Source organism: Nelumbo lutea, chromosome 3 (assembly GCF_056320005.1).
Source record: "Nelumbo lutea isolate HS-2025 chromosome 3, American lotus-T2T, whole genome shotgun sequence".
Classification (NCBI taxonomy): domain Eukaryota; kingdom Viridiplantae; phylum Streptophyta; class Magnoliopsida; order Proteales; family Nelumbonaceae; genus Nelumbo; species Nelumbo lutea.
This window is the reverse complement of record NC_142686.1, coordinates 31,143,863-31,164,086: the sequence shown is the minus strand read 5'-3', so window position 1 is coordinate 31,164,086 and position 20,224 is coordinate 31,143,863. Positions and strand designations below refer to the sequence as shown.

The window sequence follows — 20,224 nt, the reverse complement described above, 5'->3', positions numbered from 1 at the left end:
TAATTATCCCATGCAACACATGCACACAATGTGCATGTTATTTTCCAATCTAACAACCATATATGCAAGCGACAGCAACGACTGGAAGGAAGTATTCTTAAAACAATAATGGCAATAAGTGGAAGAAGGGAGTAACAGCGATGAATGGGTAGAAGGCAGAGATGGCAATAGGTAGAAGAAGGAAATTAAGAAAGAGGAATTAAGGGATCAAAGCATCAATGCTCTCTATAAACATTGTCCCAGCACGGCTATGGACCAAAAAATGTATAAGGGTCCTATCCTCTCAATCCATTCACTCATCAGACATAAGAGAAAAGCCCCATTTTTCCCAAGACTCCTTATGGTGTTGAAGCAATGTTTTCATATAATCAACCTCCTTCAAGAAAGGAACTCGCAACTCATAGTAACTTGGGATTTTTAATCCTGAACCGAATTGCCCTATTGCCTCTACCATTGCTTCAAAACTTTTCAAGCATACGGTATTCAAGGGAATATCAGCTTGATAAAACCATTTAGCTATGTGTATGCATACTTGCTCTCTCCCTTCTTTATTATACGCATCACTACATCTTTTTTTGTTCTCTTCTCAAATTCACAATTTCTTCTGAGCTTGGAGTAGGAAAGAATTTATCCAAAGGCCCCTTTTGCCTTCTCATGGGGGCTGTTTAGAACTTCTTCTTGAACCTGAAGCAAAATTTGCATTCCCACCAACACTAGGAATGTGATCACCACCAAGCACTTCCACCTTGTCCCCCATCTCATCTTCGTCTTCAATTGTATTTTCAAAATCATCAAAATCCCTCCAACCATGTCCTCTTTCATTGATTTTTTTCTCTGCATGTACACTAATATCTCTTCTTTCACCTCTTTCAGGCATTTAGGACAGACTTTCATATGTCACTTTGCCACAAAATTTACAAGTGACAATTTGTATTCTTTGGATCTTGCAAATAACAATATTTCCATCCCGGGTCTTTCCTATTGCTTTCTTAAGTATTGTCGGACTTGTCTCCCATCTCTTTATTCTTCTTGGTTGGTAAAATTTCCTATTGGCAAATAACAAGTTGCAATTTGCAACTATCAATACTCATATTTGTGAACCTATCAGACTTCGAAAATAAATAAACTATTCTACTTGATAATAACACAAATAAATAAATATTCTACGCTACTGTTTACAATAAAAAAAAAAGTTACTGAAGAAGAAGAAGAATGGACAGTTTTAATGAGACAAACTGAACTGTTCTAATGAGAAAAACTGGAAAAAAAGGGGCATAGCTAGGGGTGTAAATGGATCAAATTCAAATCAGATCAGGCAATATCTGAATTTGAATCCGATTAAATATTCGAATATTCAATTTGATTAATTAATTATTTTAGATAATTAATAAATATTTATTGATAAAAAGTATATAAATTATTTATATAACTTAATTATTGTATATATAAATTATATAAAATATTTTATATATTATATATAAGAAATAAATAATCGGTCAAATTTGGATATTTATCAAATCGAATCAGGTCATATCCGAGTTCGAATCCGATTAACTATTCGGTATGAATAAGATATCCAAATTCGATCAATTATATATTTGAATTATCCGAATTCGATTCGATTATGTCGAACATCTAATTCGAAATCGGATTTTCGAATACCGTTGACACCCTTAGGCATAGCCCCTGTTTTTGTGCAAGAAGCAAGACTGCAACTCTGCAAGTCTTTGTAAGAAGAAGAAGAATGGGCAGTTTTGATGAGAAAAACCGAAAAACAATGGAGCAAAGCCCCTGTTTTTATTGAGAATAACTGATAAAAAATGGGGCAAATTGCAGATCCCCTGTTTAATGAGAAAAATTGAAAAAAAAAATGAGGCAAAGCCCCTGTTTTTATGCAAGAAGCAAGACTGCAAGTCTGCAAGTCTTTGTAGAAAGAAGAAGGAAGGGCAGATCTCTGCTTTTCAACTAAAAACTGTGGAAAAAAAAAGAATGAAGAAGAAGAAGAAGAAGAATGGAGTTCCGCCCCTGTTTTAATGAGAAAAAACTGAAAAAAAAACCGCCCCTGTTTTTGTGCAAGTTTCTGTATGAAGAAGAAGAAATATATATATATATAGGCTTCCTTTGGCTGTTTTGGCAAAGACCCCTATCAATTCAGCTTCCTTTTCTCCCATGTTTCCTATTTTGTGTTTTTTATATTTTAATGTATTTTCGAAATTGGTTAAAAGACATCATCCAGGCGCTTGTCTGCGCCACCTATCGCCTGGCCTGAGGTACACACCTAGGCGCAAAGGCGAGCACCTGTCTAATGGTTGTGCGCCTTAGCCTGGGCGAGGCATCCAGTCTGGAAAGCACCTTGCCTCTGTGACTAGGAACGCCTTTTAAAATACTGGATACACCATATTGTTCTTTGTCTAGCATGGTAACTTGACACATTAAATGACAGCTATAGCCATGTCGGATAGGCCAATATTGAATTGGGAAGCGATTCAAGAAACGTCAAAACGACACTTCCCCAAGGATAATACATTGATACAGTGCTTTTCAAATAAACAGGCAAAGAATAATCCTGTTTAAGTGTTCCGCTTTTTCTGAAGTGGCATTGGTGCCACATCAGAAAAAACAAATCACTTGAAAAAGTGCTTTGATGCCAAACTGCTAGGTGATTGTGATGGTGAACCTCTTTAAAGATGTAAAACTGTTTCAAAAATTAGTGGGAAGATTGTTTTATCAATCTATGACACACCTACGCATTGCTTATGTTGTTGGGGTTCCAAGCCAGTTCATGTATTCACCTAAGGGACCACACTTGGAGGCTGCTAAGAGGATTCTTAGGTATTTAAAGAAATATCCAGGAACCGGTTTGCTATTCAGCAAACACAATCATTTGAAAGTGAAAGCTTATACAGATGCCGATTGGGTAGGTGCTATGGATGACAAAAAAAAACCCACAATTGGGTATTATACTTTTGTGGGTGGAGACTTGGTGAAATGGCGAAGTAAAAAACAAAGTGTGGTTACAAGGTCAAGTACTGAAGCTTGAGTATAGAGATATGGCACATGGGGTGGCCAAGGTGCTAGAAGAATATGCTAGGAGAGCTTGGGTTTAATGTTGACAGTCCCATGCCTCTCTATTGTGATAACAAAGTAGCCACAAACATTGCAACTAATCTTGTACTTCACAATATGACAAAGCACATTGAGGTAGGTAGATAAGCATTTCATAAGAGAAAAGCTTGACAAGGGTGAAATCTGCATACCTAATGTTAACTCTAAAGAGCAACTGGCCGATGTTCTCACAAAAGGCCATCCTTGTTTGCAGCACAATGAACTCTGTGACAAGTTGGGCATGATTGACATGTATAGCCCAACTTGAGGGCATAGTTTTCAAGGCTCCAAGGTGAGGCTGGGCATCAGGGGGCACCTTGTCGCCTAGAGCCTAGACGATGGATTTTTTATATAGAAAACATAGATCCTAGGGTAATTCCCTAGGTACCATAGCCACACTTAATAATTATTCATAATTTTCATAAGAAAAGTATAGAGTTCATGTTAAAGTATAGAGAATCAACATATTCATGAGAAGAAAAAAAAAGAAGGAAAAGAAAATTCAAAAAATATAGGGGCTGAACCCTTATTTTTGTTATAGTAGTAGTAGTAGCAATGTTCAATACAGCATTTGGTTTGTATTGATTAAGTCTATGAGGGTTCAATACAGCATTTGGTTTGTATTGATTTAAGTCTTTGAAGGTTCAATACAGCATTTAGCAATGTTTGTATTGATTAAGTCCTAACAAATAAGAAAATAATAAAAACAAATTAGTATATAAAAAAACAAAATGAATATTTTAGTTTAATAGTGCCTATTTTATAATTATAGTGTCAAGAATAAAGAATAAAAAAGTATTTTACAATACATAGTACAAAACTGCTTGGCGATTGGGCGAGGCGAGGCGAGCCTCACAGAGCGCCTTGTCGCCTTGACAACTATGCTTGAGGGGGAGTGTTGTCAGCCTGTTAAAAGAGTAACAGTGCTGTTAGAATGTTCTTTTCTTAAGTTTTTATATTCTTTTAATAGTGTGGACCACCAAGGACAAGCCTGTAATTGTAACGCTTTTATTTTTATCAGACTAGTATAAATAGAGATTGGGGTGCCCCAGCCCAGAATTTTTTTGGCATTATAAAATCTGTTTTATCTTCTCCTCTCTTCCCTTTCTCTTCTCCTCTTCTTCTTCTTCTTTCACTGTTCAATCAAGTCTTGAATGAACACAGTATTAAATCTTGTTTTATTAGTATCATGTACTAAAATCATGTTAGAAATTTAAATTTAAAAAAAAAAAGAGGAAAGGGAAACATATAATAAAGAATAACTTGCCCATAATTCTCCTTCTGTCCCAATTTATTATACCAAACATGCATGGAGAGTTGGAAATCATGCTAAATTTTCTTGGAAGAGCATGTACAAAACTACATATGTATCCAATAGATATAACTAATATATGCAGGGAAAAAAATAACAAATTTCACAACACCTACATCTTGAGAATTGACATCACTTCCTTCACATGAGCCATCATTCCCACTACAACTGCATATAATCAGTACAGAAATAATAAATATTATTACAGCATATTTCAAACATTCCAGAATACTTGCAGAACTTGGAGCTCTGTTACCTATGTGACAAGCCACCATTAGCAGATGCACCAGATGCTTTCCCTGTCTCATTATCCTTGCCTGCAAGCATATCCAAGTTTGCTGAACTTCCCTTGGATCTCCTTACAGGAATCTTGCTCTTTTGTTCACCTAGCTTACCATTAGCTCCAGGAACCTGAAATATGATTTAATTCTTTTATTTCTAGATCATTTCAAGATCACAAAATGGAAATCAAGTAGCAACTTTTCTTAAAGGGATCTGATATAAAGATTTTGAGAAAATTTTATCAGCCAGTCTTGACCAGTTTTTAAAAGGCGCTGTAGGGGTGAAGGCACTAGGAAAATGCCTTGAGGCATAATATAGGGGTGCAGAACCACATACACCTCTAGTACAGAGATGCAAAGAGGCAATATGCCAACTTTGCACTTTATACAGTAAGCATACGCTTCACTTGTTTTCCCTTTTAAACAACTTTTTAATACTAAAAAGATTATAAATATTGGGGAGGGGGGCCAGTGGGCAAATATTAACATGCTCCTCATTATATATTAGCATTGTAAAAAGGAGTTAAAACCTTCCTTGTCTTTGGTAGTAAAATAAAATTTATTAAGAAAAAAAAAGAGAGTACAAGAAAGGTGACCAGAAGTCACCTAAGAGAAGAAAGAAAACAACCTTTCACCATCCATAACTAAGAACATCAAATACAGCAACCCAAACAAAAATGGAAACACACATCCAACCTCCAACAAGAGAAAGAAACAAGCTAACATAAATAAGAACGCCACAAACCCACTGCCACACCTCCAACAACCAACAAGACAAACAAATAGCAAAAAAGAACACTAAACTCCAATTTGACACCTTTCATAATTTGCTCAAATACTCTTCTGCTTCAGAGCCTTGATTAGGAATTTCTTTGTTCCTTTTGCAAACCTTTTTTGTTTGTTTGTTTCCTTCACCTTCTTACTAGGGGTACACCAAATAAACTCCCCCCTTCAACCTGGCAAAAACCTCTGATACCTCAACAGAATGATGGGTTTTTCCATTTAGAAAACATCTAACCGCATTAGGAATCTTCTCAATCACCTGCAACTCCTGAAAATTCACAAAGATCCTTTCTAACTCCTAAGATTGCATTCGTCTTGCAATCTGACTGGAAAACAGCTCATCAACCTCTTCATCAACAGTCCCTGCAACTTCAAATGATCTCAATCTACCTTGATTATTTTCCATTTTATTATTTGTTTTTCCTTTTTTTAACCCAATCGCTTGCACAGGCCCATAAACCATTTGTCTATTTGAATTTGAAAATTTGACATTAAATCTGCATTTGGTTGCAGTACAAATTTCATTTGCACTGGTTTAAATGTATGTGATGGAAAAGGGCTAAGTGTAAATTCCGGTTTACTTTTGCTTCAGATTTGACTGTCTTGTTCGTTGCAAGAAGTAAAATAGGAAGAAAAATGAAGTGACCTCCACTTTAAATGAAAGAGAGTGGAGGTAGGTGGAGGATTATCTGTCTAGGAGTAAGGTAGGATGCAATATGATGTAGTCACCACTTTATATGAGAAAGAATTGAGGTAGGAGGAAGGTGGTACCAATTTTGCATCAGTTTTTGGGATGTTAAATTTGCATTTCTAGTGAATATAAAAGAGACAAAAGGTACAAATATTGTATCAGGTAGGAATGAAAGAGAGTGGAGGTAGGTGGAGGATTATCTGTCTAGGAGTAAGGTAGGATGCAATATGATGTAGTCACCACTTTATATGAGCAAGAATTGAGGTAGGAGGAAGGTGGTACAAATTTTGCATCAGTTTTTGGGATGTGAAATTTGCATTGCTAGTGAATATAAAAGAGACAAAAGGTACAAATATTGTATCAGGTAGGAATGTAAATCATAATTACAAACAAACAAAAGCAAAACTTTACCTGGTATAAATTTTGCACCCAGACAAAATTTGCACTGCAACCAAACATAGCCTAAGCTTTACGAACGGTATCATGCCTAAATATCATTTTTTTTATTTGAATTTGATGGTTAGGGCTATAACCGGGTCAGACTCGGATTGGATCCAGCAACATCTGAATCCAATTCGATTATCTAGGGATCTTAGATCAGATTCGGATTTAAAACAAGTCCTTCATATTTCTTTAAAATAACATAAAAACTAAACAGCCTTTACAAATGTTGGTCCCAACTATTTAGGTCCCTGGGAGGGGTAGACCATAAATGGTTATAACCTTTGACATTTTTTTTGCACAAAATAGCCACAATCAGACTTCAACCCACATTCTCATGCTTGCCAGCCCAACATTTTACCATTATACCAAGCAATGGCCGCTTAAAATAAAGGAAAAAAAATAAAATATTTAAAAAGTTCATCTCGTTTTAAATTTATATAAATAAGAAAATTTGAATTAATTCGTATAAATTTTATACATATATATTATAAAAATTAATTGGGCTTAGATATTAATCAGATAAAATGTTGGTTAAAGGGATTAAATGCACATACAATCCTATTATTAATTGGACAAGGTTATAAAAATTGAACCCAATCCGATTATGTAAACAAATCATTCAAACCTGAAACAAGCAGATCAGATGTAGGGTCAGGTTTCAGACTTTGGAAGTCCATTGTGGGTTCTTATTGTAAGCTGAAATGTTGTAGCCGAAGTAGTAGAAGAGAGGAGGAGACCAAGAGGTGCTGAGAATGTCAAACTGCTTAACCCAGTCGACAGTACTATCATTTATATTAGATTACAACACAATGTTACAGGAAATGTCTGGAATGCCCCATATTAGTAATGGGCCACCCAAACTACTTAAAACACCAAATAAACTTAGGCCCATTAACACAGGCCCAATACATAACAACTTAAACACAAATACAGGCTAATAAGAACACTTATCAGTCAAACCATCAATACATAAAACCCTTCAACCTAACACTCCCCCTCAAGCTAAGAATGGATGTCAATCATGTTTAGCTTGCCAATAAGGTCCACGAATTTTGCTGCAGCCAACCCTTTAGTCAGTACATCTGCAATTTGCATCTCAGATGGAGTATAAGGAATGCAGAGTTCTCCAAAGACTATTCTCTCTCTAACAAAATGTTGATCGATCTCAATATGTTTTGTCCTGTCATGTTGCACAGGGTTATTTGCAATGTTGATGGCAGCCTTGTTGTCACAATACAGTCTGAGAGGGCCCTCAGCTTTAATGCCAAGCTCATTAAGAAGAGTCCTGAGCCATAGGAGTTCAACAACCCCGTGAGCCATAGCTCGATATTCAGCTTCAGCACTTGATCTAGCAACTACATTCTGCTTCTTACTATGCCATTAACCAGGTTCCCTCCCACAAATGTACAATATCCTGAAGTTGATTTTCTTCCCCAACAGAACCGGCCCAATCTGCATTAGTATAAGCTTCAATTTTAATTTTATTGTTTTTTCTTAACAGAATTCCCTTTCCTGGGCAAGTCTTCAAGTACCTGAGAATCCTTTCAACTGCTTTCATATGAGGGGTCTTTGGAGAGTGCATGAACTGACTGACAACATGCACAGCATAAGCAATATCTGATCGAGTGAGAGATAAATATATCAGCTTCCCTACCAATTTTTGGTAGCTCTCTCTATCACAGTAGTCCTCCCCTACTGATTCCTGTAGGCCATGATTTTGTTCTATTGGAGTATATCTGCCAGTCTACACCCTATCATGCATGTATCCTCTAGGAGGTTAAGAACATACTTCCGCTGACATATGTAGATCCCTTCTCTTGACCTAGCAACTTCAATTCCAAGAAAATATCTCAAATAGCCCAAGTCTTTGATCTCAAATTCAGAAGCTAAAAACTCCTTTAGTCTTTTGATCTCTTCCAAGTCATTCCCGATAATCACCATATCATCCACATAAACAATGAGAGATGTAAGTTTGCTACCCTGTCTCCTTATGAACAAGGTATGGTCTGCACCACTCTGAGTGTACCCCACTTTCTTCATGGCCCCACAAAGCCTCTCAAATCATGCACAAAGGGACTGCTTTAAACCATATAATGTTTTCCTCAGTTTGCACACATTTCTATCAAAGTTATAGCCTAGTGGAGGTTCCATAAATACCTCTTCATGAAAGTCACAATTTAGGAAGGCATTCTTCACATCCAACTAATGAAGTTCCCGCAAAAATTTTGCTACCAATGACAATAGAACCCGAATTGTGTTGAGCTTTGCTACTGAGGCAAAGGTTTCTTTGTAGTCAATCCCTTCTTTTTGAGTAAACCCCTTTGCCACAAGCATGTCCTTGTACCTCTCAATGGACCCGTCCTCCCTATGCTTTACAGTAAACACCCACTTGCACCCGACAGTGCTCTTCCCCTCTGGCAGATCCACTAATTCCCAAGTTCTTGCTTCATTAGGGCTTTCATCTCTTCATTCATAGCTTCTTTCCACCTTGGATCAAACACGGCCTCTGAGTACCTAGAAGGAACATGTAAAGAGGAAAGAGCAGACACAAAGGAATGATAGGCTGGAGATAAATGTGAGTAAGAAACAAAATCAGCAATGGGATGTCGAGTAGTGCAAGAACGGATAGGCTTATAGAGAGCAATAGGAAAATCCAAATCGGAAGTATGTGTGTTGGAATTACCTTGGATTGCAGAGACAGATTGATCCGAGTCCAACTGGTTGCTGTCATGAGTTTGAGGGCCCTTTTTTCCTTCTGTTGTAAGTGACTCGTATCTCTTTTTGTTCCCTACTGGAGCCTTCAGGGATATTTGCAGTATCAAGAGAGGTAACCGGCACAGTGGGAGCCTCACTAGGTTGACCCAGGATGCCACGACTAGGAGTAGAAGAAGATGATGGAAAGCTCGAGGCAAATAGAGGAACAAAAAATGAGGGAGAATGAGAATCCTCTTCTATCCCACTAGTCTCCCCATGAAGAGGATTTTGAGAAGACTAAAAATAGGGTTGAGACTCAAAAAAGACCACATCTCTGGTGACATACTTTCTCTTGGAGACAAGATCATAACACTTGTAACCCTTTTGTGTAGGAGAATACCCAAAAAATATTCCTTTCGTAGCCCTAAGATCCAACTTAGTCTTCTTTAGATCCTTCACATGTATAAAACATATATAGCCAAAGACCCGTGGAGGAAGAGGAAAGTCAAGAAGAGTAGGACGCAGAATAGAGAAAGGGGTTTTCATACCCAACACCTTAGATGGCATCCAATTTATCAGACATGATGCAGTAAGTACAACTTGAGACCAGTATTGCTTGGGAACCTTGTGCTAGAATAGTAAGGTTCGAGTTGTCTCCAATAGATGTCTATTCTTGCGCTCAGCAACCCCATTCTGTTGAGGGGTATTAGCACAGGATGATTGATGTAACATGCCAACATCTTCCATGAATAAGTTCAAGGATTTTTCAAAATATTCAGCAACATTATCTGATCGGAATTGCTTAATCCGCTTATCAAATTGTGTTTCAATCATCTTGCAAAATGCCATAGTTATCCGTGGAACTTCATCTCTTCCTTTTAATAGGTAGATCCATATGCATCAAGAGTAGTGGTCAATAAAACTGATAAAGTAACGAAAGCCATCAATAGAAACAATAGACGAAGGGCCCCAAGCATCAGAATGAATCAAATCAAAAGGAACTCGAATTTCATTACTAGAAATTGGATAAACAGTTCTACATTGTTTTGACATTTGACATACTTCACAGACTAAACTCTGACTTGAAATGCCCTTAAACAATTCGAGAAACAACATTTCTAATGAAGAGAAAGGTAAATGACCTAACCTAGCATGCCACAGATGCAACCTAGCTATTGACTCCACACTCTCAAGACCACTAGCAGCAGATGCTTGTAAGGCTGAACCAATGTCTGCATCAAAATAGTAGAGGCCTCCACACTCATGACCGCTCCCAATCGTTCTCCTTGTCAATCTGTCCTGAAAGACACAATGAGTGGGAAAGAAGGTTATGCTGCAATTCAAATTTTTGGTAAGTTTTGAAACAGACAAAAGATTTGAGGTAAGACTATGAACATAAAGAGATGGTGGAGAAAGACCCGTCAGTAACTCTCATCTTATCCTGACTAGACAACAAGTGATATGAAGAGAATAAGGAGGACATATGTGTCATGTGGTCAGTTGCACCGGAATCAATAACCCAAGTAGGAGAGTCAATAGGATTAGTTGCACTAAAGGCAAAGACTATACCTGATCTGGCAAAAGAGGTGGAAGCAAAAGAGTTATTCCTTAGACGGGCTAAAGCCCGGCTAAGGACCTCTACCTCATCAGCAGTGAAGCCCAAAGTACCGGTTCTGGAGGAATTAGCAACCTGCCCCATGGAAGAAGAAGCCATTGTTGATGTACTCTGTGAGCTATCACCATTGTTACTAGTGACAAGGTTCCCACTTGCCACTTGACCCTTTTGTTGCTTCTTGTCTTTTTTCAATGCAGTTGGCTTCAGGCGAGGATACAGGACCCAACACTTTTCTTTTACATGTGTTTCACCTCCACAATGAGTGCACTTAAGATGCTTCTTGTTTGGATGTTTGTTTCCCTTAGTGGAAATCAGGGCCGAGTGTTCACCAAATTGTTCAGCTGGTTGAATCTGAGAGTCAACTTGCATCTCCCTTCTCCTGACTTTTTTATTCCTTACCAGATAATAAACATAATGTAACTCAGGCAGCTCATCTCTTCCTAGAATTTGTGACCTTATGCCCTCATACACTGGGTCCAGGCCAGCCAAGAACTTAAAGGCTTTGCTCTCTTCAATCTGCTTATCATGTCTCTCTTTGTCCCTGGCATTTTCCCAGTCCAAAATCAAGTGATGGTCAAGTTCTTCCCAAAGTCCTTCCAGAGTTGCAAAATATGTTGCAACTGTCATATCCCCTTGCCTTAAGGCAGCAATGTCTTGATTCAATCAGTAGATTCTAACATTATTTTTCTTTTGTCCATAGGTTTTAGACACATTTTCCCAAATCTTGGATGCTATGGGAAAGTGTTGAACAGTCCTGGCAACTCATGGAGTCATAGACGCAAGCAGCCAGGACATAACTATGGAATTCTCCTTGCGCCACACTACATACTCCGCATTACCAACTTCAAGTTAGCCTGTGAGATCACAGGAAGTAATAAAAAGCATTGCAGAAACGGACCACTCCCTGAAAATGTATTCATCCAGCAGCACACTTGTAATCTGCAAGCTATGCAAATTCGGATTTTCCAAATTTGAAGACCTCCCACCATGTCTGATATCCCTAGAAGAGACCTCTCCGGATATTGAAGACATCTTGGTTGCAGACTCTGTGTAGATAACATTGTTTCAGACTAGCCGAAGTGTTCACAGTGCTGAAAAAAGACTAGTTGCAATGTTGAAGAAGGTTTTGACAGCTCGCAACGCTGGTTCAGACTTGCCGAGGCTGTCACAGTTCTAAAGTAGTTCAGTTACAGCAACAAATAAGGTGTTCTGTGAGTTGGTAACCGACCTGAAGCTGAGAGCTCTCCACCACTGCACTATGCAAACTTCTCTTGGGCTTCGATTACTGCAACTATAGAGAGTGTTCCCCCCCTACGACCAATACTAGGGCTGCTGAAATCAGTCCTCAATCTAGGTCTGTCCTATACAAACCTCTCTTAGCAGCCGAATGGCTACTCACTACTAGAAACAGTCTAGTAGGACATCAACTTATGGGTCTTACTTCCCTTGCGCCCTACAACCAAGGGAAACCCTAGGTCCGAACCTTGTATTGTTCTCCTGCAACCCTAGGGTTTCACCGCAGCAACCAAGATAAAAAAAAAAAAAAGAAAGAAAGACAGCAAGAGAGAGGAGATGGCATCGGTTGTAACCAGGAAATTGCTTAATGCTCTAATACCATGTAAGCTAAAATGTTGTAGCCGAAGTAGTAGAAGAGAGGAGGAGACCAAGAGGTGTTGAGAATGTCAAACTGCTTAACCCAGTCGACAGTACTATCATTTATATTAGATTGCAATACAATGTTACAGGAAATGTCTGGAATGCCCCTGATTAGTGATGGGACACCCAGACTACTTAAAATACCAAATAAACTTAGGCTCATTAACGCAGGCCCAGTACATAACAACTTAAACACAAATACAGGCTAATAAGAACACTTATCAGCCGAACCATCAATACATAAAACCCTTCAACCTAACACTTATTAGAAATTACAACTACAAATTTTTCCAGTTTTTCCCTAAGGCTCCATTTGGAAGGAGTACAAATGCAAATATGTAGAGTGCAAAACCTTGTATTTTGTATTATTTTGTATGTATTTGTATTGTACATATTTGCATTTGTACTCCTTCCAAACTGAGCCTAAGGCAACACCATTTGGGAAGAGTGCAAATACCAATAATGCAAGGTTCATAAAAATGACAGCATTTAAATTTGCACTTAACATACTTGTATTTGCACTCTTCTCAAACAGAGCCTAACTTTCCTTTTTTATTGGGGGGAGGCTTCCTATAATTTTTTTTCTATTTATTTGTTATTATTTTTAGCTATTTATTAATTAAAAATATATCCATTGAAGCTTATGCCTCTTGCATCCTGATTTACACCTCACAACTAAGGATAGTGGAAAACTTCGTGTCAGCATCCGCATTTTAAAACAATGGTCTTCAGTACTCATGAAATTTATCAAATGAATAATTCAAAATCTTCATCGAGAATTTTACAAGCATTACAACAACGGACAACTGGGCATTGATGGTATGCCTCACACTATCCAGAAAAGGTGACAGTACTCACAGAAGCTTCAGCCATTCCATTTGAAGAGGGCACTGTATAGGGGCTATATGGATGGGATCCCTGCAAGGAATGTAAAAAACAGATTAGGGTATGGAAAAGAGATGACCAAGAACGGGGGGAAAAGATTAGATGGTAGACAAGCTTAATAGAAATGCCATTAGAAGAAATAATTCCAAAAAAAAATTAAAATTAAAAAAGCAGCAAAAGAAGTACCAGAGGGATAGAAGGATGGGCATAGACTCCATGCGTATACATGGTAACATATGGTGGTGGTGGTGTGCCATATGGAGGGATTATGTGCTGCAGGCAGAAGAAATGTTACAAGTGCTCCAGAATCAAAGCATAATATATCCAACCCGGGACTTCCAAAATGACTCCAACACAAAGTCAAGGTTCAATCAAACTGAAAGCCCATGACTGTGTGCCATCATTTCTATGCAGAACCAAGTTCCATTATCAAAACAAAGTATAAGTACATACAAGATACCTGCCCCCACATGTATGGATGAGCTTGAGGACTGGATGCAACAGGAGAATGAAAGAACCCAGGCGGGGGTACTGGAGAGGCTCCAGCAGAATTATAATAAGCCTACAGGCAAGTATAGAATATTGAGGGAAATTCAAACTAGAAAAAAAAAATGATAAAGTAGAAAACTAAAGAGTAAATCAGTAAATGGCGATACAAGAAAGGTTAGGATACTTGGCACCTGAAATGAAGTCCAATCAGGAAAAACTGTGGCAGGGCTGCTAGCAGGGGGCTGCTCCTGAAGAACAAAAAAAACAAGAATAATTATAATGATAGTATCATGGTAGTAAACAACAACAATATGAGAAAACTCAACCACATAATTTTTTTAACAAATAAAGTGTGTTAACTCATGCAGACCTGTGCTGCAGATGACTTTGGTTTCTTTACCGCAGTATCATCAGTCTCAGCATTCCCCATGTCTTTTAAGGTTGATGGAAGCCTTACATGTCATCTAAATCCATTTCTAATATGCAAATCATACCAACCTAAATAATTTTTTTTTATCAATAACAACTTCAGCACTTTTATTAAAATATCACAAGAATAGTTACAGCAAGGAAGACAAACACTCTTATCTTCCAAAAACAACTTAAGTCATCAAAGAAAGAAGAGCAAAAGAAGAAGCAATTTAGTTACAACTTAGCCCAAAACATTACATCCCTTTCTATCACCTGTTTAACTAGCCCATCAGCTATAGAGTTAGTTGTTCTTTTAACCCAACTCATCCTGATTTCCATTTCCCACACCAGCCACTTGAATTTTCTCCTCTCATTGCTGTATTTCCATAATCCACAGTTGTCTTTCCTCAGCCTCCCTATCGCCACCTCCGAGTCCCCTTCAATTATGAGTTTTCTGACATCCATCTCCTTAGCTTTCTGAACTCCTTCCGTAACTGCCAAGATCTCACCTCTAAGAGAATCTCTCACTCCAATTGGACCTGAGAACATGGCAGAAATGACCCCCGTTCTCATCCCTAAAAACACCCCCAATCCCTGATTGTCCAGGATTCCCCCTACAGCTCCTTTCAAAGTTCAATTTTAGGAATCCAGCAGGTGGGGGGGTCCAAGACACCTTCACAACTGATTTGGACTTCATGCAGTTTAAAATCTCACCCCACTTCCTCAACATGTCATCCACTATGTAGTCTGTGAATAGCTCTAAAGATTTCAGCGACTGTACAGCCCTAACATGGATCACAGCCCTCAATTCTTCAGCCCCTCTCTCTTCTTCCGAAAAGATTCTAAGATTTCTTTCTTCCCATAAAGACCAGCATACTGCAGCCCTCAGTCCTCTCCACATAGTCCTTCCCCTTTTCATGCGCCACCTGAAAAAAGAAGGGGAAAATAGGCTCTACAAATCTGATGGAGGGTTTCACCTGCCCAAAAAGAGAAAAAGCCCATTCCCAAATTGTCTTTGCAAATTGGCACGACACCAGTTAGTGAAAACCAGTCTCCCCATCCGATTTGCAGAGAACACACCAATGAGGTGACAGGCATGTATTGGGTCTCTTCTTTTGAAGCAAATCACCAGTATTGAATCTTTCCAAATAGGTTTACCAACAAAAACTACCAACCCTAGGAGGAATTGGTCTGCACCAAACCTCATTAACCGGGAAAGGGGAGACTGCAGGACTGGTGGACTAACATAAGACTTTGAAGAAGAAAGCACAGGAAAAAAGAGCCCGTGGGGGTCGGGGTCCAAGTTCTAGAGTCCAACTAGTACAATTAAAGATACGAGAAAAATGAAAAAGTAAGATACGAACTTTACCAACTAGTACAATTAAAGATCTTTAATACCAGAAAAAAAAAAGGATAAGTTAACCAAAAAAACATTTGTAACTTGCAAAACATTGACCAAAGTAAAATCAGAAAACTTTCCACTTCAATGTTTATCAGCAAAGAAAGATTCATCGATAATAGAATGAAAAGGAATAATTCATCATAACTGGTAAGACAAGGAGATAGAGCACATCAGCTTAAAGAGGCCAACAGCAAATCAATAAAACAAATAACTACATCAACCATTGCCTACATATTTAAGCATTCATAATTTAACAATGAATATGGCACTAAACAGAATATAATGACAAAACAAATCATGTAGCAAACCCCATATGTTTGGGACAAGGCTTAGATGATGATGGTGATGAACTAGTACTAGTAGATGTTTTTAATTTAAACAAATAACTACATCAACTGTAGCCGACCCATTTAAGCGTTCATAGTTTAACAATGAATATGGCACAAAACAAAATATAATGGCAAAACAGTAATCATGTAGCAAACCTCATATGTTTGGGACAAGGCTTAGATGATGATGGTGATGCACTAGTTGATGTTTTGAATTTTATCTTCTTTCGAAATAGAAAATGATACTGTCACACACCTCATAGCACTTCATGAATTAGAAACAAAATCAAACACAAAGAGATAAAAATTGAGCAGCCCATAATAAAATGGCAATTACAATCACAAATCACATAAAACAGAAAATCCCAGCTGGAAACAATGCAAGATTCCAAACACAGCTACTTTATCTACATGGGCTGATGTATTTTGATATTTCTAATCTGCAATGCAACTCTACACCTTATGTTTTCAAAAGAAAAAATAAAAAGAAAAACTGAAACCAAAAGAAGCTCCAAAAATATTGGAAAATTCTGTTAGGACCAAAATCCAGTCCACAATCATACTACCAATATCAGCACATATCCTTTCACAAGTATTGTGGTTTTCTTCAAGCAATTTTCTGCTCCATTCTTTCCATATCCCTCACAAGTAGAAAATGGAATATAATTCCAGAAATTCTTCCTTTTCTGTTTCCATGTAAATTTGGCCAATCAGAGAAACAACACTAGAACAATCTGGCTGTAATGCTTGGACTCTGAATAAAGAGAAGAAGAAACCATAAAGGAAATCATCCACTGTATAATAGATGAATAGATTTCTAATATCATCATCCTTTCTAAACATATAATAAAAACTGGTCAAATGGAATATCTATCCAAAAAAAAAACTGATAAAATGGAAACCTCTTTTCTTCAAAAGATCAATCGTAAGAATACTATCCAATGCAACTATTCAAGCAAATACTTCCACCCCTGTAGGAATTGGATTTCTCCAAATCCCCTTAATATCCAACCTCACTTATTGTCTTGTAATAAGATCTAACTGTACCCATTGCTACATTCTTTCCACCACCTAGCATCACAATCTGAAGGAGAAACTTGCACAGCTTCAAGTTCACTAAGCAATAAATTACATACACTAAACTCCCAACCCAGCAAAGACCTTCTACACTTGGGAGTTGGGACAACACACCATTGAGTTACCACTTACCTCAAAACATTGAGAAATTGTGATGTTTCTAATGCTTAATCTGAATAATCCTGGGCATAATCCACACAGATTCCCAATCCTACAGCAATCATCCTCCCAAAATTTCACTCAACTCCTCTTACCTTTACGGTGAGCAATCGGGACAACAAGGTCTGAAGTAGGCTATAGCTGGGAACTTGGACCTGCATGTGTTGAACCAAGTTATGGAAGGGCCTGAACTGCTGTCCTCCAAGAATAAACCTGTGTAACAAGTGGTTCTGGAGGAAGAATAGCAGAAGGTGATAAAATTGTCAACAGCAGGTAAAAGAAAACCATACAGGTCATGTGAAGATGATGATGTGATCCTTGAGAAATAAGGAATAACCTCCTGTAAAATGAAATGGTGATCAACAATATTTGCAGCCTGTATGGAGCATCTGAAGAGTCAGTCAACCATATCTTCATCCATTGTGCCTTTACTACCCAAGTATGATCCTGCTTCTTCTGGTTCTTTATTAGAAAGTGGGTAGTAACGTGGGATCTCAGTTTGGCACTGTCAAATTGGTGGGCACCAGGATTCAGCCCAAAAGAAAAAAAAAAAACAAAAAAACAAAAAAGTCCTATGGAGTTCATTGCTACTGGCCCTTTGCTGGGCTGTATGGAAAGAGGGCAATCAACAGATTTTTGAATTGAAGACATCTACCTCCAAGGCTGTTGTCAATAGAATCAAAAGGCACCTGATTAGCTGGATGAGGATGGATAAAAAGTTTCAGGATTTCAACATCTCAATACTCCTCTATACATGATTGGGGGGAGAAGGGTGGAGTGGGGGGTTCAGCTGCTACAATAGTAATACAAATATATACACCACTTATTAAATAAATAAAAAGCAGTCAGTTCACCAAAAAGTTATCATAAACCTTTTTTTCTGTTTATCTCTAACTTTTAAAATAGTATTAGATATGTCTTTATTATTACAACAATTATTTCAAACGTGTAGTTGATTGAAGATATTTAAAATAAAATCAGAGCCTGAAAAGGGAAATAGTGGAAATCTTGTAACTCTTTTTTTATCAGTACCAAGGTACACACACAACTACTTTATCTCTAAAAAAAATGCTATCACTGTCTATCTCAGCATATCCAACCTTCCCCTTTATGCTTGCAAAACAATGATTATATACTAAATGTTTTATACTTATCGCATGCTTGTAATCTTCTACATATGAGATTGCATCATTGACTGGTTGCGAAATCACTTAGGGAGGCCCAAACAACTAGCCCTTGCCTAACTGAATTGACTACATTGGAAAGCCCCAACATAATGCTCATTGCTCAGACTATGACCCAAAATGACAAATCGGCTAAACCAGCTTGACTACTTGATAATAAGAATGTAAAAGTACCAAGATTGAATAAGACCGACCAGAAAAAACCAAGACAAGAGGGTAAGTCCCACTTCAAGCGGAAATGGCTTTGATCCCTCAAAAACTCCATAATATTACTTACTCCTTTTCTGTTTCTCGTTTCCCATTCATCTACTTAACCAGAAGAACTCAGCATGCATAAAACCCACAAACAAGTTCATCACTTCAACAAAACAATCAAAGAAAAACATAGGCAGAATATTCGAACAATTACACCCACATACAATAATCCATACCAACAAAAATCCAAATAAGAAAAAAGCCTAGACAAGAGATAGAGAACTGAGAGACCAATCCCAGCAGAAATAAATACAACTCATCGAACAAGACCCAATCAAATATAAAGAACGAAAAGAGATACCTACGAAGTAAGAACTCTGCAATTCCGCTTTTCTTTTTCGGCTACTGAGAGAGTTAGAGAGACAGATAAAAGAATAAAACCCTAAAAGGCCGTTCGGATAGTTTGCATGATTCACGAGTGTTTGGATTGGATTATGTTATGTAGAACCGGTTCCAGAAATCAACCCAATAATAGCTCTAACTTTAGAAACAATAGTAAGGCAGATTCTCAGATATTAGAAAGTCGACAATCCCGGGTTTCCGAATTCATGTGGAGATCCAGAATTTTTCTTCCTCCCGTCATGTTCCATGTTTCCATAGCCCCTTCTTCTTCGTTGTGACAAAAACGGAACGAAGCCTCTTTTCTTCAACAATTAAAGCTTCATGATTATCTATTTAACATCAACATCGAAGAAGAACCGGGATTTCGAAGAGAACTGAGAAGGCTATGAAAATATTTTAACGGTAAAACAGAGGACGAAGCAAAAATATGCAGAAGGGTCGAACCAGCATACGGAAATCACAAGAATGGGTAAATTACATACTACCATCCACCCTGTACTTTGGGTGGTGACAAGCCCGCTGAATTTTTTTTATTCCAACAATTTTGCGGGTGCAAATGGATCGGATCATGATCCGACCCCGATCTTATTTGGTTGAATTCGGATAACCTTTGTTCGGATCTTTGGATCAAATATTATGATTCAATCAAAAATATTTTTTTTATATTATATTTTTATAAAATTTGTTTTTATTTTATTTATAAAAGCATGTATATGTATAATAAAAATAATAAAAAAATATTTATATTTTTTGTTTTTACTTTATTTAAATTAGTATATTTTAGTTTTCTGTTAATAATTTATTAATTTTTAAAGAAAACAAGTCAGATTGGATCATATCCGAAGATCTAACTCATCAATAGGATTCAAATCCGATCCATTTGCATCCCTAATTTTGCCCTTTCAAAAGAAAATTCTTATGTGACTATCACGTAATTATTAGACAATTTTAAATCCCCAAACTACCCTTCTCCTTATTTTGTAGCCTTAGAGATGAAAAATCTCATTTGACTATGTGATCTAACTACATGCACCAATGCATTCTAACTATTGAGCTGTTAAATTTGGATTCCATACTCTTGTCTTATTGTTAGTTTCTACAAAATTATTG

The 20,224-nt window shown here is 37.5% G+C and overlaps 1 protein-coding gene across 11 annotated transcripts in view; it reads right to left on the bottom strand.

The window, feature by feature from the left end:
* LOC148864010 (bZIP transcription factor 68-like) overlaps positions 1 to 19,617 on the bottom strand; it is a 45,224-nt gene extending 25,607 nt beyond the window's left edge. For 4 of the 11 annotated variants that reach the window (XR_016110110.1, XM_088979051.1, XM_088979053.1 and 1 more), the window contains exons 1-8: positions 19,074 to 19,594; positions 14,326 to 14,453; positions 14,147 to 14,203; positions 13,927 to 14,028; positions 13,653 to 13,739; positions 13,440 to 13,499; positions 4,674 to 4,828; positions 4,534 to 4,585 (exon numbers count right to left, since the gene is read on the bottom strand). Coding sequence is in view for 10 of the 11 variants with exons in the window: in XM_088979051.1 (XP_088835177.1) it covers positions 4,534 to 4,585; positions 4,674 to 4,828; positions 13,440 to 13,499; positions 13,653 to 13,739; positions 13,927 to 14,028; positions 14,147 to 14,203; positions 14,326 to 14,385 (573 nt within the window). In the remaining variant the exon portion in view is untranslated. Of the gene's footprint in view, positions 1 to 4,533; positions 4,586 to 4,673; positions 4,829 to 13,439; positions 13,500 to 13,652; positions 13,740 to 13,926; positions 14,029 to 14,146; positions 14,204 to 14,325; positions 14,454 to 17,428; positions 17,564 to 17,670; positions 17,839 to 19,073 lie in introns of all 11 variants that reach the window. The other 7 variants (XM_088979050.1, XM_088979048.1, XM_088979049.1 and 4 more) reach the window with 7 other exon arrangements.
* Positions 19,618 to 20,224: the final 607 nt, after the last annotated feature.